Source organism: Pieris rapae, chromosome 7 (genome assembly GCF_905147795.1).
Source record: "Pieris rapae chromosome 7, ilPieRapa1.1, whole genome shotgun sequence".
NCBI classification, from domain to species: domain Eukaryota; kingdom Metazoa; phylum Arthropoda; class Insecta; order Lepidoptera; family Pieridae; genus Pieris; species Pieris rapae.
In genome coordinates this window covers 8,037,520-8,061,357 of record NC_059515.1, presented here as the reverse complement: position 1 = coordinate 8,061,357, position 23,838 = coordinate 8,037,520, and the positions used below count along the sequence as shown (strand labels likewise).

Below are 23,838 nucleotides of genomic sequence, written 5' to 3'. Positions count from 1 at the left end.
ATAGTGATATTGGGATCGCGTACATAACCTGAACATTGAAGTTGACCTAAGTCATTGGAGTTTTAGACGATACTCCAAAACGAAAGCTTAAATGGAACAGGACTGGACATATAATGAGGACTAACAAAGAAAAATGGACTAAGGATGCAATAGAGTGGTATCCGAGGAATGGGAAAAGAAAACGAGGAGGTCAAACTAAAAGATGGGAGGACGATCTACCAAAAGGATGGAGAAAGTCTGCCAAAGATAGAGAGACATGGAAACAATTGGGGGAGGCCTATGGCGACAGACAACCTGATCAATGCGGCTGAGAATAAATTATTATCGCTATATAATTAGATTTAAGAATACTACTGTTTGATAAGAATAGCATGTAAGCTAAAATGGTCAGCGCATAAAGGGCTTTTATTATTATTAAGTCATTGGAAGTAACAGAGGTGTGCGTTCGATATTATGAAATTCATATTCAGGGGACTTACATAATAATTAGATTATTAATTGTAATATTGTATTTATAACTTGCTATCAGTATTGCATCGTGCAGCCGTTGAGGTGTTTTAAGTTATCGCGGAATATGGAAGGATTATAAAGAATATCATAGCGGTAAATCACCTGCATCATGAACATACCCTAGATACCCTCATATACGCTACGTTCACTTTTACACCATCACACAACATAGCCGAATTAGGTTTCACTTAGTTAATATATTTAAGTATTTGTTTCTTTGTGATTTTTGGTAGTTTGAAGGTTTTTGTAAATATTGGATAATCATAGATTATGATAATGTTAAATTACGATAGGTAATGATGTTTGTTAAATATAATTAAATTTACGGACCATTACTAGAGCTACTATAATCTCAATTACGATTTTGTCTCGTTATATGCAATTTGACAACTGATTCTTCTGGAATACGGTTGAGGTATTATTTTAAGAAATGGATGAAGTCACATCATGAAGTAACGTTTCGCAACTTGAACTTAAATTTGTGAACCTTACCGTGAATCTGAGAACGGTAAAGTCTTGTCTGAGTGTCCACAGCGAACCGAGTGAGGCCAAACAAACACTTATATATACAAAATATATTTTTATATTTACTTTTCTTAATGTCAAATTGTAAAAGAAACAGTCTCAGAGCTGCTACTATTCCGTTATTGAAATTAATTTTGGCGCAAAATCCACAGCAGAACACTCGCCAGACATAATTTGTACTTGCAATTAGTATTTTGGTTATAATTCGCTAAAATCTTTTGGAGATGAGCAATAAAATAATAAAACCGTTAGCGCGGCAGTGTCACGTAATCCAATTTGTGCCGGTCGACATCGGCGAAGAATGCTAAAACATTCAACAAAATTATAACAGGCCCCTCGTGGTGACTCAAATTTAGCAATATTTCGAATACACTTTGCACGACTAAAGCAAAATTTTATATAAAAATACACTTAGCCAAATTAATCGCGTTGGCTACGACATTTTGAATTAAGAATTTAACTACATTTAATTTATATTATCTATAACTATACTTTTGTTATAAACTGCTTTAGATGTGTCTTCTTGTCTCAGTAACTACTGGTTCTAATTGAGAAATAGTTTCGTGTTGAATTGTTAGCCTTATTTAGCCTTGAATAGTTAGGTAAATATGTCATTGGGCACTAGTAATACTTCCTCGCACTCTAAAGGAAAACATTGAGAGGAAATTGAGATGCCTAACTTGGCAGAGAAAAAACAGATACAAAATCGTAGGCCTAGTTCGAAAAGGTTCAACAAAGGCTCTGTTTTTTTTATTAGATCCCGCTATGACCGTACCAATGAAGATGAAAATGTTGGGTATATGCAAATAACTGAAACATATGCATTATAAGAATAGCAATGTAGTCTGAAGCTGAAAAGAAGAAAAAATAATTTATACGCCAAAAATATGAAACGTTCCACGCGTAAATCTAAAGAGGATTGACAGGCATAACTATGTTGGCTCATTTAAATAACCGATAAAACTCGCCACAAGCTGTCAAGCTATAATGAGCCATCCATTTGATATGCGCAGTTCATCGAGAAAACTTCGATAGAATGTAAAAATGCTTTATGTAAATCGTGTTGATCTACGATACATAAGATTTAAATTAGAAAAGTTTTAAGGGTGAGATTTTGAATTTGGAACGCTATCAAAGCTTTCGAATTTTTGAATTTGGAATATAAGAAAATACTCTTTGGCATTGAAACTGCAATAACGTGCATATTTCCATAACCCTTCAATATGTTCTTTTTGGAGACAATTCTGCGTTTGTGCATTTATAATTTATTCTTAAAAGCGAAGGTTTCACCTACGCGACACACATACTTGTGTGTCTTTCAATTTAGAATAATTGTTTTATTGGAAATAGAGTGCAAGAATGGATTTCCAAGTGTCGACCACTGCCACAATAAACGTCCATACATCTGCCAATAAGTGGTAGTATCATTGGGAGATTTTATATACGAAGCTACTAAAAATACAGACTGTAGGTACGATATGGAAAATTCGAGAATTAATAACTAAATTATCATCACAGCATTAGATAAAAGAGCAAAGCCCATTTTATTAAGAAGGGGAATATAATGAATAAATTTGGTAAGGAACTAAGAACCCTCGTAACGCAATTGAAAACTTTTAACAAGTGCCGAGAAATCGTGTGTAAAGGTGGGACCTACCTAATTACGTCGCCGCCCGCCCAGAATACAAGATGAGTTTGGAAATTTAAACGACTCTTTATGAAAATCAGCTTGTTAATAAAACGTCGACTTCAATTACGAGTCGTTTCTTACGAATATTAAATTTGTTTAAATATTTTTTTAATAAGAGTTTATTCATATATAAAATCCAAAGGTAGTTCTACATTTACACTTGATGCGGTTTCGTAAAACAAAAGCGTACGAGAAGAACTAGCAATACTGTACCGCCTTGTTAATCGTCAAGCATTTTTATTGTACAAGGTTCTTGTAAGATTGACGTCATACAACATTCTTCGACACAAGGCTTTTCGCAGGAACCATGGTTAAATAGGATCACTTACATTAAGAACAGTTCGGAAGATACTGGCAGCGTTCCCCCTTTGAATAGCTAGACTAATTCTTTGATTATATTATTTTGTATTTTGATTGTTATGATTATGTTACTGTAAATGCTGAACTACGGTTAATCTTAATACTATCATATGATACCTTTTTAATACTATGTACCTGTTTTGTCTAATAGTTCATTCAAGTAAATAATTAAGAATTACTCATTGTTTTCTTCCTAAAACCAACATCTACCAGCTGACAGTGGTACAACCTAGCATATACTGAATTCGAATGGTAAAAGCTCGTTGTATTTTCAGAAATACTTACATTTACCAACTCATGTCGGTAAACCCTAAGACTTACACATCTTAAGATTAACCGTAGTTCGAGCGTTTGCAGTAACAATTACTTATAAACTATACGCGTACCAATGACTATTAAATTAATTGTAAATCTCCACACCATTAAACACTTTAAAATTAAGAAAAATATCCAACCCTTAAAAACAAGTCATTACCGCCTTAAGGTTTACTTTAGACTTTTTTTTTCGTTATTCTGCGACGATAACCCCAGGACGGAAAAATTATATGATTAATTATCGGTGGGTCTCATTAGCGCGCAAATGCGACCGTTCAGTGGTAAAATTGAATCACGACCGCGTTCAATACAAATCTAATTATATTCATGCCGAACAAATGACGAGCAGTTTTCTATAGAAATAATCCAAACCGCTGGTTTAACTATAGTAATTAAGGCGACATAATTATCGGAACGGTTTAAGTCATTTTACAAATAATTACCGCTTGTTAGCGTTAAATTCTAGATGATTCTTACACGCCGTATGAAAATATGACTTATATTTTAATTACAGATAAAATATGTGATTATTTAAAAAATCCTTTTGGGAAATTAGTTTAAGCTTTATAATCTGTAATTTATGAAAACTCTGGATAAATATTTAGGCATCAATCCCAGCTCCTTCGTTCAATATACGGAATAAACCAAGCCATTAACGCAGCTACTAAGATAGAAAACGCGTAACGGAAAAATAATATTATTAATAGAAAAAAAGATGTCGTGAAGTACTTGAAGAAGCGGGAACACTCTGATTTTGTATCAGTAGTCATTTTAAGTTCTAAGTATTATTTGTTGCTTCAAATGTTAAATTTCAGTTTACTTTAGTTTTTTATAATGTATCTTTGTCTATTAATGTACTTGCTTGTTTTCTATGTACCTAATCTGTTTTGGCTTTTTGTATTGTCTTATAATATGTATTATATGTATAAGTATAAGCTGCAAGATTAGTTATAATTAAATAAATAAATAAAATAAATAAATGAACCGTTTTCATAGATTATACCAAAGATATTATCATAGATTCCATTTTTGAAATAAATCAAAAATGGAATCTATAAACAAAGGGAGTTCTAAGTATCTTTTGTACGAAAATAATTGTCGTTTTGCCAATGGCGCGTAAGAAATGAGTTTTTACATCTACATAATTTCTGAGCAAATCGTAACAATACACTGTACCGCGGGGTATCAAACTATGCCGCTATCTCCATATTCCTCACGTGTCATAATCCACGTACAAAGACGAGAATATGAGTGACGTAGCTATTTTTCGTAATTTGCGTCGTAAACTTGAATGAGACAAAATCATGGCCTCGCCTTGGATTTTTTTCTTGTCTCAATGGGTTTCGGTAATACCCCGCTCGGCGATAGAAAAAAATTGTGCTTCATATAAAAAGACTGAATTAATCAAATTCCTTTTTTACTAGTACTATCGTCAGAACAACACGGAAAATTGCTTGAAATAAACAGTTTCATGTGTCAAACGAAAGACTTATTTTAACTGTAGTGGTAGTATTTCGATCTTTTGTCAGTGAAACTGCGCAAACTCCTAATGAGATGCTAAACGACAATATAAAAAGTTAAGTTATATTAATATTGCATTTTTTTATAAAAGACGCCGAATTTTGCGGTAAATAACATATGCGTACAACAATCATCCTAACATGAATTTTATAAAGTTTAGTTTATTCGTAAATACTATTCATCTATCTCTTATCATCTGTAAACAAAATTTAACAGAACGAGACGAAAGATACAAACATAAGATTGGCGAAATTGGTTTTAATAAATAATCTAGTCTATCATCCAAACGATATTCCTATTAAAATACTTAGCCGTGATCCAAATGCATTCATACACTCAATATATATTTTATTGAGTTTAATAATTTCCTCATGGTACTTATATAAAAATATTCATTATTTTTATAAAATTTTGAAGTAATAAATCTTTAAAAAGCGCAGACGCTATTAAACTAACTTCCTATCAAGACACGGGAATGAGGTCAGGACGTCCGCGGTATTTTCACGAAACAACGGACTCGAAACGTTCAAGTTATTGGATTGCTGAAACTTCCACAGATTATCGCTGATACAACGAGAGTACGATTTATTGCAGCTGTATTCTTAACTGTTCTATTGTTAGATTTATTGTCTCATGTTACACACTACCGGCGAATGGTACCAGCCTCTTACAGTGTGCAGAGGTTAATTTAATACTTTGTACGACAAAGAGAGCGATGTTGGCTTAGTAGCTTTAGAGTTCGATACTCATCCCTGAGGTCGTAGGCCGATTCCCGACTATGCATCAATGGACTTTGATTTTCAAGTGCGCATTTAATATTCGCTTAAACGATGACCGAAAACATCGCGAGGAAACAATATTGCCTTAGAACCAAAAAGTCAACCCAAAAAGGAAAAGGGACTGATCAACTGCTTGCCCATTAGATTGACAAATGATCATGGCACTGATACAGAAATCTGAGGCCTGGACCTAACAAGGTTCTATCACCGCTGATTTAAGCACACATCTAGTGTGGCCTACTGAGTCTGTCTTATCTGTCTCAGATACCTAATTATTGTATTAGGAGATTCAAATACCAACGAGTCGTAATTTTCTTTCTTCTTATGAAGGATATGTATTTTCAAAGAAGAAAAACCACGGGTAATACGCAATATTTTAGCCAGCTTCAATCATCGCATGTTGGACGTTACTAAAATTGTATATTGATATGCGTAACAATAAACAAATAATCTTAATATTACAGATGGTAGCCAATACCTGATGCGCTTTTTGCACCTATGAGATCCTAATACAGAGAAGAAACGCTGCATCACTAGCCACGGGAACCAATAACAAATATTAACGTGTTTTTCGTTTTCGCTTCCCGCGTATCGACAAAGTACTTTTATTAATAGAACATTTATTTTAAAATTATAACCTGTAAACTATTCGTAAGTTTAATTTATACGATAGTAATTGTTCAATAAAACCACTGACTATTCTAAGCCTATGACTGACGGATATATTAATGCAGCCTTGTGAGAACTGGTCAGTAACGAAGCCCATTAAACAATAATTACATACAGACGTAATGTAATACGGATGTTAAGGTCCAGCCATCCCCAAGGACACCTGATTACGTGCCTTAACTAACAAGTCGAATTTACTCCTGTACAAAGGCTACGTGATTTAAAGTTTACATTGCGATAGTTAATCGTGGAGATGTTTAAAATGATAAAAAGTTACGAAAATAGAATGAGAAGTAGTTTTTGCTATTTGTTTCTCTTATACTTAACATTTTGATTGTAAATAATGTATGTGATCCGAATTTGTGATTTTATTTTCGTTTATATATAAAATTAAGTATAGTATGATAAATGCCTACGTCGTGCCGGTTTCCTCGTTATGTTTTTCTTCACAGTTTGAGCGTTATATATTTGGTTTCGCTCCCTTAACAACTGTTTAAAGACTTTTCTTTAGAATCATATCTTTCACAAGTTACAAAAAAAAACAAAGAAAAATAATAGTAATAACATTAAGTTTAAAAATATTTACAAAGAAGAGACTAACCTTTTGAAGTTAAAAATGTCGTCCCGCCCCCTCCAAATTACTAACACTAAAACAATTGACACTTGTCCATATAATAATTAAAACAAACTACGCAACAATTAAAGTCTTATTCAATGGACCCATGAGGGCGCCACAGTGTATGGGGTTCGTTGACCACCACCAGAAAGAGTAGTGGGGACCGGGGGGGCGGGTGCTGCGAACTGGCTTTCGGCTTCCGCTGCCATCACTGTGTGCTGCTGAGGGAAGTTAAAGTCCAGACTGCCGTCCATACTGAGTTCATGTTTGATGACCTGGAGCAATATTGTTTAGTATAAAGTAAATTAGACATTTGATTATAACATGAAACGCCAGCCAACACGGCGAAACCGTATCAACATGAATGCTTCATCATATAATAAAAAAATATATAACTGAAATATGCACATAGTATCTGAACTTGGTAATAAATAGTCCATAACGACCAGCCATATAGGTATTTAATTAATGAAACACGTTTTTGAAAGTACCAGACAGAATAAACTTTAAAATAAACATTGTGTATACATAAAAGGTGGATCGCTATGTACAGATTAATTTATTTCATTTTTACACGTCCTAAAGTAAGCGGCACCGATCCTTAGATCTGTAATAATAACTTTGTAATGCGAGGCTGTGGCTAAACAACGTGCAGAAATCCTCGAAGAAGTGAAGTCGTTCTGTGAAGCCTGCGACGTGACCAGGAGACTTCTGTGCTTCTGGAAGGATCTAGGCTGGCTTAGTTAGCCAGGACTTTACGCACCTAGTCAGAATCTAAATGCGGGAACTGAGTCTACCAAACATACCATAATTTTACTAGTTAGAGTATATGTATCGTTTGATGGTCCTGTAGATTATGTCGGATTTATAATAAAACTTTGATGAAAAATGACGAGTACATTTTCAACCTGAAACTGCATTGACCTTTCCCGAGTACTTTTAGAAACCTTGCTTTATGTATTTACTGTTTATGCGGTTGCTTGGCAGACCCATGTGGCTTCTGCAATACAAAGAGTCCCCTCGCGTGAGCTACGATATTCCGGGCTACTCGATTGTAAGGAAGTTGCATGTATCTGGTAAGGCCGTCTTAAGTTGTCATCTCTAATCTCATTACGCAATGCATTTACCCAAGTAAAAAAAATCCTCACTATGATGCCATTCAATGTTCGTTCTCGGTTCTCTTTGTATGAATATGAGAAGAAATAATTCTTAAGTGTACTTGTTATTTACCTCATCAACGTTGCAGTCGAAGCTGTGTTCCAACGACTCTATATTAATGTCCTCCGCGAGTCCTGTATTTAACGCTCCCATGATTTGACCCATCACAGTGGTTGGCCCCATCGCTCCAGTCTGCACCATCATGCCTCCGTTCATTAAGGCTGCATCTGACGTCGTCACCATTTGTGTACTATTTTCTGAGAAATAAATAGATATAATGAGAGGCATATACACCTACAACCAGAAGACCACTGAAGTATTTTCGAACCAATTCGACTTATTTCTTAAAAGGCCGGCTACGCACTTGCGAAAGTGTCCATCGGCGGCGGTATCACTGAAGATCAGGTGAGCGTCCTGCCAGTTTGCTAATTGTTCTATAAAAAAAACAAGAAGGCAAGAGTGTGTTTTTTTAAATGAATCTCTCTTTTCTGATCTTCTCTTTTATATATTCTAGTATGTAAAAAAAATATAAGTAATAGAGAACATAATGAATAAGAATATTTTAATTCACTGTTGTAAACTAGTATAAATCTCACCCCGCAACGTAATAATTTAATTGAGAATAAGGAACTGTTTCAAAAAAGGTTTTTAATCGACACACAATTATAAAACAAATCAATTACATTAAAACAAACCTGTCTGCATAATATCAGCTGGGTCAGCAGGTGGTGGCGGTCTCACAAAGTGGTCTAATGCATGCTGATGCGGATGTGCCGGGTGCGCGGGAAACAGAGATGCGCACGCGCAACCGCCGTGCGGGTGACGTGGACACGTGTACGCGAACCGGTAACTACCGCCCGATGACGATGATGACGTCGTTGGGACATACCTATAGTATCAATCAGTAACTATCATTTCAGAAGTCAGAAATATTTCACACAGATATAAATACCAATTTCAATAAGGGTTTGGTGTACGGACGCTTTTAAAATGTTTTGTGGATAAGTGGATAATTATTTGTTATATGTAAGTGATACGAAAGAGTTATATTCTATGTACCTATATTCTGGATCGATTTTATCGGAATGTATCGCGTTGGTGTTGGTTGGAACAAAATCAACGATGACATTCCGATCAAGCAAAAAACAAAACCGAACCCGCAATTTTTATTCGTTATACACCCTATAATTGGTGGTCTGAAAAAACAATTCCGTGATAGAAAAAGTAAGCATACTAATAAAAGGCAATTTAATGCTAATTACATATCGAAGCTTAAAGGTCAGCCTATTTTGATACCTGATAGATTTCAATATGTCGTTCTCCGATACGGAGCTGTATAAGGCAATCATAAATATGCATGACAATTTCATATCAGGCAACAGAACAGACGTTTTCGCAACAATGTATTGAGGCACTAAAATTCTAGAAGCGTCTTACGTATTCAAGAAAGGGTCTCCATGTAGCTTCATGGAGTCAGCGAGTGTTCCAGCCAATTCGTCTTGTGTAAAATCTTGGTAGTCTGTGTTTGATGTAAAATCCGCTGATCCGAAATCTGCTGATCCAAATTCCGTAGAACCGTAATCGGTTTGCCAGTCAGGTTCCGTGTGTAATAGTGATGGGATTGGAGATAGGCGTCCACACGAAGACGCGTTAGACGATGCCCGCTGGCGGAAGTCTGGTGATAACTGAAAACTCGTGCTACTGCCAAAGCATGGAAGCGTTAAAATTATGGTCTGAATGACACAAAACGTGACTATAATGCGGGTACTAATCAAAAATCTATGCACCCTGAACTAGGCAAAATTATTCAGTGCTCAGATTACAAATTAAAATGTTTTTTGTATAGTCACGTTTTTCTATATGTAGCAAATAATGAAAAACTGCTAAAGAAATCTACTACGACTTACGACCGCCTACTCTAATAAATTCTATTACAATTCTTTACCTATAATAAACGATGATTAATAATGGAAACATGCAAATCTAATGCCGCTATCAAGGCTCTCTAAGATATAATCTCGAATGCCAAATGAAGCGATCAACATAACGGGTTAGATGGTCAGCGAGAAATATATTTTATTACTAAGATTTACTATATTACAATTGGTAAAGAATTGTGACTAATACTAAAATCTCCACTATTTAATTACGATTTTGGTCGTGTATGAATCACGATTCGCACAAAACCTCAGTCAGCATTTGTCATAACTTTAAATACACTTGCTAAACTTGGAAGACGTTCGTTGTTAAAAAGATTTTGATCTGCGGATGCTGACTTGGCAATCGTGATTGCATTATAAAATTATTATACCTTTAAAGTCGAATTAATATCGCAGCCCGAAACACATAACCGTTAGTATTATTGGCTGACTGCCACAATTCTTTGGACTTTTATGCATCTGTGGTCTATATCAAAGGAAGCAACTAGTCTAGTTTCTACTGAATTTATAAGCCGTTTTATTCTGTGATATATTTACCTGGGTACTGGTGAATCGGGGAATATGTCGTGGCTCTCTGAGATGGAACTGCTGGGACTTGGCGTTGTGTCAGCTGTCATTCCATTCCTTAATGATTCGGGCTGTTGATTAAAACGATTAATGTCTGTGACATGTATAATTATAACCTGATTTATACAACATTAACATTTATTATTGAAAAATAAAAGTCATCTTTTCACGATTGTTTCATTGTTTTCACTATATTAATGTAAAGTATGACAATTGGAATCTTTATCTAGTTGGAATATTAAAATAAGAAACGACGACTACTAGTTTGGAAGCATTTAAGAGATACAAATAAATCAGTGGTGCTACAATAAAATTGGGTCGATGCCTCAGATTTCTATATCTGTCTCATAATCATTTGTCAATATATAGGCTAGTAGGTGATCAGCCTCCTGTGCCTGACACACGCCGTCGACTTTTTGGGTAAGCCGATTTCCTCACGGTGTTTTCCTTCACCGTTCGAGTGAATGTAAATGCGCATATAGAAAAAAAGTGGTGCGCAGCCGGGGATCGAACCTACGGCTATTGGGATGAGAGTCCCAAGTTGAAGCCGGCACTGCGCTATTATTAGTATTGAAGCCATGCCAAGCCAAGGTCATGAAATGGAGTTCAGAGCGCACAGCATTTGAGACAATGATGACAGTACTACGGATTTGTTAATGTCCTTTGTCTTACCTTCTTTTTAACCCGTCCTCTTCTCTTCTCTGCTTTCGACGTCTCCATTGAGAGCGCTCGTCTTCTGACTGACTTTCCAGGTTTGGCGTCAGGGTTGATCATCCACCAGGAAGACTTGCCGGTACCCTCATTCTGTACTCTCATGAACCGGTTGTGAAGGGATAGATTATGTCTAATTGAGTTCTGCAAAAAGACAAAAACATCAATTAGCCAAAGCTGTAATTTCTTTTGTATTGGAAATGGGGAATTGTTTTGGTTGATATCAATACAAAATCATATAAAATGCAAACATTTTTAAAATTTGATAATCACATGTTAGAATAAGTTAGAGAATATTGATTTCTAATTTTAAAATGGGAAATAATTTTCGACTAATAAAATAGATTTAAACTAACGATAGATAAAGGGTTAATAATAAGCTTAGCGAAAGTATACGAGGTTATAAAAAGTTAAACTAGTGACCATTTATGATTATGGCCATCGTTGACCACAAACCTCTATTTTAATTTCAACTCCAGTTCAAAGTGCAATAACGTGTCCTATCTCACACCGGCAATAAAATCTCACAACTTTTTCCGTTGAAAGAATAAAAGCAACCACAGCAACGAATGAAGTTTAGCAATAAAATAGTCCATAAATAATTTCTCTGCCCTCTGAGAACTGCCAGTATACGTAAATATAACAACTTTTCTCTCACACAATTCAAAAAGCTCCATTTGATACTTTCTAATCTTAAATATAAACTTACTGAAGTATCGATGGAAGACAAAGATAATAATTTGCATAAAATTCCATTTCTAGTAATCTTATACTAAGACCAATATTTAATAACGCCAAATGTTCCAGCCATTTTTGTGACAACAGGCATCCCTAGAGAAGACAAGCCAAGTATCGGATGCAACTTGTGCAGCCCTGTGTCATCTCTCGCGGAGAACTACAAAATTGGGGCGGCCGCAGAACAGAAAAGATGAAACGGCAAAAATATAAGATGTTTTTCCATACTTATATTTATTATTCATTAAATAATATTCTTTACCTACATAACGTAACGAATATTATAGGTAAATATGTTTACCTTAATAATACAAGTTGGTGAACAACAGTTGCCTTAGAGTGACTCTAAACTTAGTAGAAAGTAGAAACTCACTTACAACTTATTATTGCGTTTGTGTAAAATCGAATATTCAAACATTAAATCGAATTGCCGGTTTATTGCGGAATCAGAAAAATCCGAAGTGAATATTTTAGATGGTTTCACGGATAATTTAACAGGAGCATTACATAATTTTATAAGGAAATATTGCGTGGTTACAAGTATGAGACACGATTGATTTGCGATATTATCAATCGACTACCCTTTTCTCGGTTTAGTATAAGTTACTAACGTTACAAGTCATTATAAGTACAGAAAATTTTTTATTTGTTATAAACTTGTCAGTGGCAGATGTAAAAACCTTCCAAATGAAGTCCTTTTTAACTGCATCTTAGAAAGAAACTATGGCAGTGTTTCGCTACGTAGAAAAAGTCTATAGTTAATATTTTTTAATATCCCCCATATTAAAAAAATATTTGGAATTTAAATTTCACTTTTTCGTCATGTTTTGAAAATTGACTTACTGGTTTTAAATAATATTTTTTTATTAACTCCTTCCTTAAACCTATTATTAAAATTTCTAATAAATTATTTCCATAAAAATTATGTTGAATTCATGAGAATTTTATAAAGGCTAAGGTGGGGCACAAAAATTAATAGAGCACACAAATTACGAAGCCTCAAAAATGCTTGAAACTTAATAGATATATGCAATAAAATAAAGTGGATGTATAACAAAAATAGAAGACTGAGAAATCAATTTAAGTTTATCTATGGCGACACATATTTTATGCTTTTTACTATGGTTAATAACTTTAGCGTGGCTGGTCAATTGTACACCGTCCTCATAGAGATGGTTTTAAATAGACGGTAACATCACAAAATACTAAACATGAAAATGCGCGCAATAAATGACCTGTCCACGCTCTGACGGATTCGTCGCCAAATGCTCTCAAGTATATATGTTTATTACTTCTGAAGATTGTTTATATTTGTACTATACTTCTATCTATATGTATATCTAATATGTTGTATACGCTTCAAGGATGAATTCTTGTGTAGGTTACACCCACCTTTACACATTTTGAAACTGGTTCTGTTCCATACGTCATAAATTTGTGGGTCTCGAAAATCACCAGTTTTAAACGGTCTACCACCTTATGGGCAATTATACTTTATGGATAGAAATATCTGTTGGTAGATAGTTCCATATATAACTTTCATATTGATTATTATAAATTCAAGCAAACATTTTCTGTTGCTTTTCTTATGTTCTCTAAGAATAAACATGGGCCAGTATTTTTAGTCATTCGTTGACGAGTAACAACTTGACAAAGTTCAAATATTTGTAATTAAAATGACACAGTAGGTACATAGTATTTTCTTTTATTAACATAACTTTTACACATTTAAAGAAAAACACTTTTTACGGATTATAGTTATGTATTATTGTATTTAAACTTATAGTTATTTAAATTATGTTTAAATAATCCGTAAAAAAGTGTTTTTCTTTAAACCAGTAGGTACATGTTAGTACATATTATTCGAATATAATAATTATTTTTTAAATACATATACTGTAGTCGAAGATATCTCAAACAATTGCTTTGTGGGTTTAATCAATAGACCTAAATTTATTATTGATTCGTAATGCGGTTAAATAGTTTACCGCTAAATGACTTTCCTTAAAAGAGCATGTCCTTGAACAATGCAAATCAAAATATAAAAAAATGCTAAAGGAATCATTAGAAATTCTTTTTAAAGAATTTATATCTTTTTTTTCTTTATGGCAATAGTTATAACTTTATGCCAGTTTCAGTGAAAAGCTAGGGAAACTAAACGCGAGAAAAAATAAAGAAATACACGATATGTGTTTAGTAGTCTGTGTTGTTTGTCCTAATCTGTGACAAGATAATGTCAATTTATTCATTTAGTTACATCAACAAAAGCATAGACAAAGGATGATTAGTTTTTGTCTGTAATGTTTTTCTTCTATTTTACGATAATGCAAAATCTAATATATAAAAATACCCTAGTTTCCATTTTCAGTAGAAAGGGAAATGAAGTGACTGACGTAAGAAGTGTCAATGTGCTATCAAATGCTACGAGAATTTCACAAATTCGCGAGCGGAAAGAATTTTCTTTACGGCAGAATCCGTGGCGCCACCGTGTCCCTTATGGGGTGTATTAAACGGTATCCCAGTTAAGATAAGACCGCACTGTAAGAGAACCCGGCAGTAGAAAGCAAAATCTAAGAAATACCTAATGTTTGTCTTCTTTATAAGTTGTTATTATTATGATTAAATGCTTTAGGATGTCACAAAGAGCATGGTGTAATGGTTACAAACTTTTTGTATAAAAACTTAGCAATTTAAAACTGTGCCGGAGTGTTTACAGTTTATTGCCATTTCTTCTCATCCGTTCCACGCTCTTAATTTCAGAACTGACAGTACATGAACGTTAAATTTATTTACCCATTTTTTTTTTTGAATTTTACATTATTACTAATATTAATATATTTTGATTTAATTTACGATTTAGTCTCGTTCACGATAAGTATAAAAATATGTTTTTATTTTATTCCTTGACCTGTAACGCAGACTTAATAAAAATTATATAAAAACTGTTTTATTCACATTACAATTTAATAACTTACTTAATACTTGCTGGCGCTTTGAAATGATATTCATCTGCTCATGAATTCTTAGTCTTTGAGTCTATTTTAAAGTCTATCGTGGGATTATATAGAGATCGCACAAAAAGTAATTTAACACCAGTGCGGCCAGACCCTGAATTACACGCTATCCCCTTTATTATCTACCAACTTAAACTGTCGAATTTCTTGCGTAATCTTGAAACATGATTTCCGTGTTTTATGGCCTTCGAATATACAAATTGCTATACAACATTAATATTAATAGTCTATTATATTATATGGAGAGACGGAATATATTGTCTATTTAATTTATTATGCAATAAAGTTATTCATAAAAAATAATTACCCTTTAAACTATTCGGTCAAACAATACCTTATAGTCACAGGGATAATTCAATGTTACATTATATTATATAGTATTTTATTCAAACACACAAACATACAGTATTTGCAATATTCTTAAACTGGAAAGTAATAGTAATAATTAAATATTATATATACAAAACTCCCGACGCAGTGTAAGCTTAATAAATAATGATAGCTTTTATTTCCATAATTTAATTATGAGCATAAGTTTCATTGATTTCGAATTGAAAAAAATAATAACTTTAATCAATAGATAAAAGACACTGTAATATTAAGAAACAATCATACTGATTCGTTGAGAGAAGAAACAATTCTCCGAGTGTGACCGGTGACCTCAGAGAATTGTTAAATCGCCACATTAAATCTTTTAGCATTTTTTTTAGTGGAACTAAATATTAAAATAGTACGTGCCCTATACGTTCGGCTCTATATCAATAGATTTGTCTATGTTCTAAGAGAAAACGTCAGAGAGATTCGGCATGTTATACCTTAAAGCGAAACACAGAAGGCTCCTACTCGTCTAAAAAGAAAAACAATCGAAGTGGCAGATATCTGTGACCTCGACCGTTATTACTGTGACAGTCCCTAACTGTGATCAATTGGTGGCATTGCCTTTTGTTTTAGGGGTTTTAAAACCATAACAAGACCCGAGTGTGACACAGTATGAACTGCTATTTAATTACTAATTGATTCATTATGTATTTTATTGTCTTTGCAGAATTACATATAACCAAAATTGTACTTGAAGGTCTAACTTTGCACAATACTTGAAAACCATCTATTTCCTACAAGCCATTAGCCGTATTACACTTATAATAATGATATAACTTCGCACAAGTAACCTTCAGGTGAAGAATATGAAATAAACGTGGAAGCTACCACAGTATTAGGCGAGATCTGAATAATTCAGTACGGTAAGTGCAGATTTGACAGACCTTCGAAATGCATTTAAATAATCGTATATGTTATTACGAAAATATTTACAGAAAATATGTGAATGCAATTTTTATATATGAATTTTCTTTATTGTCGTTTGCCTAAATGACAATTAAGCAGTTTTTGTTTGGATATTTTTGTCATCAATACCCGTGTATTATTAGATTTCATATTGGAGCGCTGTACTAGCCAAGCCATTTTGCTTACTCGGGTTTTCTTATTTTTTTAACTTGGCGATTTCCCAAATCGTCATCGTCATCGTCCTTACACCCCGAGAGCTAGACGTACTCTCTTACTACTCTCTCTCTCTCTTAATACTGACGTCTCTCTCTCTCTCTCTCTCTTCATTCGTTCAACGGCAATTAACATTTCATTATTTCGCTTATATTCCATTGTTGTACGCGAGTGGGTAATATAGAGTAAAACTTAAATCCTGTAGTAATTAAAGAACCCAGATGACAAAGGAAAGTGTATAAAAAATAAATCATGCAAAAATTATATCACTGTGCGAATACATATTTGCAAGCAGCCTTCACCTTCGGCGCTTCGCTTCAGATTGTATTTTTGTAAATATTTGCGAACAAATTGTATGTAAGCAATAGTATTAGATTTGGACAATTATAGAAGACTCCAGATCATGCATTGCTTATGTATTTATCGCCATATAAACACAGAAAAATCTCTTGTACTCCATATTATGTATGAGTTTAAAATGCGTCACAACACAATGAATGCGCATATAAAAATTTAGTGCGGTTACAAGAATAATATTATCGTGTTATGAAATACTGGTTTCTTCACCTTCCTAAACAAGGTAAAATTATAATATCTAAGCTGTATTCACATATAAAAAGCATAGACAAAAACCTGCTAATATTATCTTTTTCTGGACTGTCAAATTTGTATGTGCTTATGAATAATTGTTATTATAATGTTTATTATAAATAAATCTTTTTGGATAATGTATAATAAACATTATTGTAGAGTACCTACTTGTAACACAAATAAATATTTAATGCAGTGCCAGAATCGAGACATTTGTTCTTGATACTTTTATATGACAAAAACAAGATTAGCAATTTTACAAATTTAAACTTATTACATTGAAATATATTCTTCTAAATTAATTTATTAAAAGCTCATCGATTCATGTGTCAAAGAAGAAATGATATAAGCTTTATTTGAATTTTTGTAAGGTGTTTTGAAACCCTTATAAGGATAATATTTCATTAAAAACATATACTGTTGTTATGTAAAAATAAACTAAGAAACAATAAAGGTTTGTTTATTTGAACTTCGTGATTTAATTACACTTCTGAAATTGGAGTAAAATTGTTACCCTCCTGAAATCAAACAATAAATAATTCAAATCAGTGAATCACAATGACACAATGAAGATCCAAAACGTGACAGTACTGAGGATTTTGAAGAAAATCCAGCCGTGTCAACCGCTGACAAATTTAATTATTCAACTTACCGAAACGTTAGAAAGCGACTTTTCCGATAACTAAGTAAATAAATTCGTTTAGAGCCACCGCAGCAAGTTTAACTTAATAAAACATTGAAATTTTCATAATTCACTTCTGCCGAGGTTGTATGCCATTCTGAATTTATTATTTATGTGCATACATTCATTGTAATCACGTATTGGTCTATAATCTTTATTATATATTTTGTTCTTTACAGAGACAGTTCTTGCAAGATTTTCTTTACTATACGAGACATTTATTAATTAAGATATTATGTGTATTACTTAGCACAGTCGAAGTTAGCACGCACTAAAGCTGGGGTGTACGTAGGCCTTCAGTATTAAATTAGATAAACAGTTTCCTGTATATATCTAAAGGAGTATAAATAGACGCGGAAAATATCGTCAGATAAACGGTCGGATCAGGGCATTCATTATAAGCATTCAACGTAATCAATATCACAAAGATATATAACTGGAGCTAATTAATAAATTGTGTGGGTCATAAAAATAGCTGATTATATAAGAGAGTAAGTTTAACAATTTAACTGTTGATCTGTAGATCTGAATATATCATAAGTTTTTATAAGTATATAAGTTATACTACCCTAAATGTTCCTCAACTAATTTTTTGATGGTTTATTGCTTTGTTGTCATATAAAAATTGATAAAGGTTGGATTAAAATTAATGTATTTCTACCAATCCCGGTAATTACATAATTATATGTTAAGATTTGTTTAATGGCGTAAAAATAATTATATTCAGCAAGCAAGTTATGCTGAAAATCTCTCGCAATGATTTAAAAAAATATATCTTATTATATTGATTTATACATTTACTAGTATATGTGAAAGTGTATAAATAAAACATGTTGCAGAGTATTTTTTATAAAGTCGAGTCGACGAAAATATCTCGTATGCAATGCGTGTATTCGTCGTAAATCATTACAGTTTTTATCTATTTTTATTGTAATATTTCTGGTGGCAATTTTCTAATAAGTCAAAGGCGCTAATTGATAAAGTTTAATTGTCCATCTCGTCACTAATACTTGTTACAATAAACACTAGTTAACATTAAAAAAGCTGTAATTGCATTTATAATTTTAATTTACTTCAGATCATTTTTTCTCTTCAGGTATGGTAAACTCTTGAATAACTAAAACGGAAGCGAATCGATTAGCATCGCGACCATAACGCCCAATATTGGCACACTGTGTAGCTTCTTAGGTGGGGTCAAGAGCAGCGATACTCGAATTTAGATCTGGGCTCACGCCAACAATTCAACTCCTCTAAGTGAAACATCTTTTTGTTTTTATCGCTCTTGCAATTAACAGACGTACCATCAAGATTGAATAGGTACTTTTGTAATTAATAATATTAATTACAGTCTAAATGTTATAACAACATCAAAAGGACTACTCATATTTCATATTATACGTTGTTATGAAGAACCTAATATGATAAATTTCAGCCGCGACCTTTCATTTTGGTCAATATATCACTTTGCCATTTGCCCCCTGTTCTATATAAAAAAAAACAAAAATATATAACCGGTATGTTTTTCTTAACGATGTTGTCATAAACGGTTTTAACTGTATATTTTTAAATTATAGGAAAATAAATCTGTGTCTGGGCCTGAATTTTTGTGTTACCTGATCATTTATGTTTCTTAATAAATGAGCTTTTAGATACTGCGTTGATTTTTTGCTCTGAGGTATGCCGGTTTCCTCACGATGTTTTCCTTCACGGTACCAGCGAGCGTTAAGTGCGTATTAAAAAAATCGATTGGTGCACAGCTGTTATTCGAATACACGTCCTCAAGGTTGAGAGGCAAATGCAAAAGTATGCGTAAAAGTGATATTTTTAGACAAGACTTAAAGCATGTTTCTATGTTTGGAAAAAATCAAATATTTGTTAAATTCTTTATTGGAATTAAAATATTTTAAAGATACTTAATAGAATACAAAATTTACAACAATTGTCGATGTTATGATGTTTGTATTTTTTTCAGGCATTTTAACAATGCATTTCCGAAGAAAACTCTTACAAACGAGTCGAGATGACTGTATAAAATTCATTTTAGTGAGTTCTATTGTATCTCAATGACGATGGAAAATTAAAACATTTTGTAATAACTATCGAAGCCTAAGTGGCGATGAATAAAGGTTTTAAACCGAGGGGAGATCTATTTTTCTTTCCGCGAAACGCAAACACCTTTTCAATCCTTCAATAGACTGGATGAGATGGGAGCGCGACCAACTAACGGTAAGACTTAATGGGAGAAAAAACTGGATCGTCTCACAATAGCAGTGGGAATGTTTTCAAGGCATAAGATTAATCGTTCAAAGACGTATCCGCGGACATCTTCGACGCCTGCACAAAAATTAATCATTTTATCGCGGCATTGTCAAGATCCAAGCACCCACGCGTGAAAACTGCTCCCCAATTAATTTACAATTAGCTTGATAGATTACGTGAAGATATTTCAATTCATTTTTAAAACGTCGAGAAATTAGATTAACGAGTTCTTATGGATATAGAAAATGACAAGTTGGAATTACGCAAAGCTTTCAGAAAGTGCGATGTAATCTCAGCCGTTTCCATAAACTTAATGGTGAAGTATCACAAAACTTACATATCGCTGTTATAACTACGTAACTTGGCATATTTGTTACTCTCTCAGTCAGCATATTCACGTCGAATGACCGCCAATTTATGAGAAAACTTCACCGGTGATACGCGACCTGCGAGTTTTTCGTCAAGACTCTGTAACCAGCAAGGACATTCAGGTAAATATGCCAGGTTAAAGTTTTGAAAACTTTATGGTCTCCAACAGCAATGTGTCAATTCAGCGATTGAAATATGGCGACAGAGTTGCGTAGTGGGGTGGGCGAGCGACGCCACTGTTTCCGCGTTGTGACGTGATGCATCGTGTGAGCTTGCATTTAAATTCAGTGCCGTTCGTATATCAAACGCCAAATTTGCGTTACGTTGGAACGTACTAAATTTTATCTGCACAAAAATCGTGCAACTTGACAGATAGAGCATGCAACGAGATAGTGGGTCAGTCACCTCGTAACGCCGTGCGTTCATCGATCTTGTCGATAAATGATGTAGGTGTGTAACAAATGCGAGGCATACGTCACAATATGAGCCTAACTCGTGCTTGGAGGCACGTCAGTGGGATAAGTAAAATATTCCACTCAACGAATTGGGGCTCGGAATTAGGCGATGTTATCATTGTACTACATTATTTACGGTAAAAATAACATAAGATTATTAGCTGCGATCAAGTCGAAGCTTATTCCAGAAAAATGATGTATCACCAATAAATAGACGGAACATCTAGTGGACTATTTCCGGTGTCCGGATCTCAGCGTGATAAAGCCATAGCTGTCAGACGCCTGGAGATTTTATCTCATACATTGTACTTAAAATTCATGATACCAATTAGGGAGGATCTAAGAAATCTAAATGAGACATAAAAACAAAAATTAAAAAATTACCGTCTAAATTTTTCAAGTTTAAACTCTGATAAAATCTTAACAGCAGTTTGCTATGTTAAATCGTTAAATACTTCCCGAATATAACAATCGTATAGTACACATTCGCACATTGAATTATAGTACTGTGTCGTTAGATAGGCGTCCGCGCGTCGCGTCGGCAGGTATGTTGGCGGCGCCACATCAGCTTCTGCCAGATTAATGGATCATTGCCCCCCCTCGCCCCTCTCGACACCCCTAGATCTCACCAAACCCCTTACTACATCCAACTTCCAAAACTCATTAAATCGTTAAAATAATACCCGTAATAAAACATTGACACGCGTTCATAACCAAGCGACCTTCAATCTCAACAAGTAGCGAACATTTATGCTCGATAAAACACTTGGAAACTGCGCATCGTAAATCACCAAGACATCGAAAGTTAGCCGCCGAGCACTTAAAGTTTAACGGACAATAATAACCGGCGATGAAAAAAAGATACGACCGTTTTCGCAGTATAAAAAGTAATGTGATAGTGTCGGAAGGGCTAGGTTAGTGGAGTTTTGAGGGATGCTGTAATGAAGCTCGGGACAATCAATAAATTTGAATGTTCTTCGGCGCCGCCCACCAACTTGCAACTTTTTCGGTAGCGAGGGAAAGCGCGCCAACGCGACGCCATCGTAAGGGTTCATTACAGTTATTGCGATACTGTAGATATATTTTTACATTCTCCGATTTATATTTAACGTATTTATGTTAAAAAAAATCGACATCTGGAGTGGTAAGTCAAGCTTTTACAAAAAAATTTAAAACAAAATATTATATATTAAACAAAATCTTACATTAAAATTAACTATAGAATTGTACCACATGTACTTTTGTTAAAAAGTACTTAATTATTATTTGGTATTAAAGCATATATATCTGTCCGATTTAGTCGCTTTTAGTGATTGTCATTCTTTATGAAAGTAAAACTTCACCTCAACGAAAAGATGCAAGGGAGCAAAAAGTCGTAAAATTCTTAAATTAAAATACATAAGAAAATGTCTTTTGCTAATTGTTATGGCACAGTTTTTTCTATGTCTTTGTAATATAGTGTATACTTTATAGATTAATCTAATCTCAATCTATATATTTAAAACTACCTCTTTTATTAACATTACGTATGCGTAAAAATTCTAAAAAGTTACAATAATATTCCAAACCCGTATTATTTTTAATAACTCAAATAACAAAAACTTTTAAAATACAAGTTGCCTAGCAACATTCTTGCCTTATTAAGTAAGGAAGCGAATCTCAAAAGTTAGATTGACATAGTTTCGTACGAAGACACAAATAAAGGTACTGATTTATTGGCACTATTTCAACTGGTAATTGAAGTGAAATACTCCGGAACACGTAAGATTTTATAACTTTGGGCATAACTGTCTTAGTACAACTTCTGTTTTATGTTAATCGAGATGCGATTCATAAGAGAACTTTCGTTTGAAAGGGGTAATAATTTAAATCATTATTAAGCAAGTACATATTCATTTCTGAAAATAAATTACTTTGATTATTTTAATGAAATGTACGGCTTTAATTCTTGTTAAAAGAAAGTGACGAACTTATTAAATTGCATTGGTGAGATTTAAAGCTTAGATTCTTAGTCTCCCTTAATCAAGGGTTCTACGCGCATTTTTAACTTGTCTTTTTATCAAAGGATAAACACAATTTGACAGAGAGAGATGAGAGAGTACTTTTAAAAATTGTTTATTTTTTGTGTTTACTCTATAGGTCGCCGGGCGTGTGGGGAATAAAAGCCAAAAAAAAATATGCTAAGACGCAGTAAGGCTCCTGTGACTCTTAGTTCACGATCCTTTCAAAAAAACTGGGGAAACATCCAGGTCCAGTAAAGTAGTAATTAGACTGGTTAAGTTTTTACGAGTAAAGGAGTTAAAAAAAACGAATCTTCCGTATCACAAAACTTCCCTACGATGTGTTAATGTTAAATATTAAAATAAGACGGGAATCGTTCTACATGAAACTTACTAGTATAGAATATGGAACGGTCATTGTCGGACTAATTGTCTACGTGGAAACTCATATAGGATTAAAAATATGAATCTATAGGTGCAAAAGTAATTTGTGTTAGTTTAGCGTTTTTATATCTCAATATGTATAAATCTCGTGTCACACCATGTGCAGTTCGATCCAACTTGAGAGATAGGATAGTTTAAATCTCAAATTATAGTCGCAATGTTATTTTATTGCAAATTATTTGTTTTTAATTTGATATAATTCTAACAGATGGCGCTGTGTTAAAAGTACCAACGTTTCCCATAAGTTCTCCTACCGTTTCCCTTGAATAGTTTACTACTATGTAATACAATAAAAACCTAAGCCACAGCAACGCTTGGCCGAGTCTGCTAGTATATTATATAAAAATGTGATAATTAGCCAAAAATATAAGAATATAAAGGTTTACTAACCGTGATCGTTTTAAAAATGAGGTTCGTTTTGTTACACGTCA

At 33.6% G+C, this 23,838-nt stretch overlaps 1 protein-coding gene across 2 annotated transcripts in view; it reads right to left on the bottom strand.

Moving 5' to 3' along the window:
- The window catches only part of LOC111004181 (forkhead box protein O), a 72,757-nt gene that overhangs the window by 8,339 nt on the left and 40,580 nt on the right, over nt 1-23,838 (bottom strand). Inside the window, exons 3-8 of one of the 2 annotated variants that reach the window (XM_022275072.2) lie at nt 11,323-11,505; nt 10,621-10,721; nt 9,581-9,841; nt 8,839-9,032; nt 8,216-8,400; nt 6,971-7,260 (exon numbers count right to left, since the gene is read on the bottom strand). In XM_022275072.2, the coding sequence (XP_022130764.2) occupies nt 7,081-7,260; nt 8,216-8,400; nt 8,839-9,032; nt 9,581-9,841; nt 10,621-10,721; nt 11,323-11,505 (1,104 nt within the window). In that variant the 3' untranslated portion in view covers nt 6,971-7,080. Of the gene's footprint in view, nt 1-6,970; nt 7,261-8,215; nt 8,401-8,838; nt 9,033-9,580; nt 9,845-10,620; nt 10,722-11,322; nt 11,506-23,838 lie in introns of both variants that reach the window. The other variant, XM_022275071.2, reaches the window with a different exon arrangement.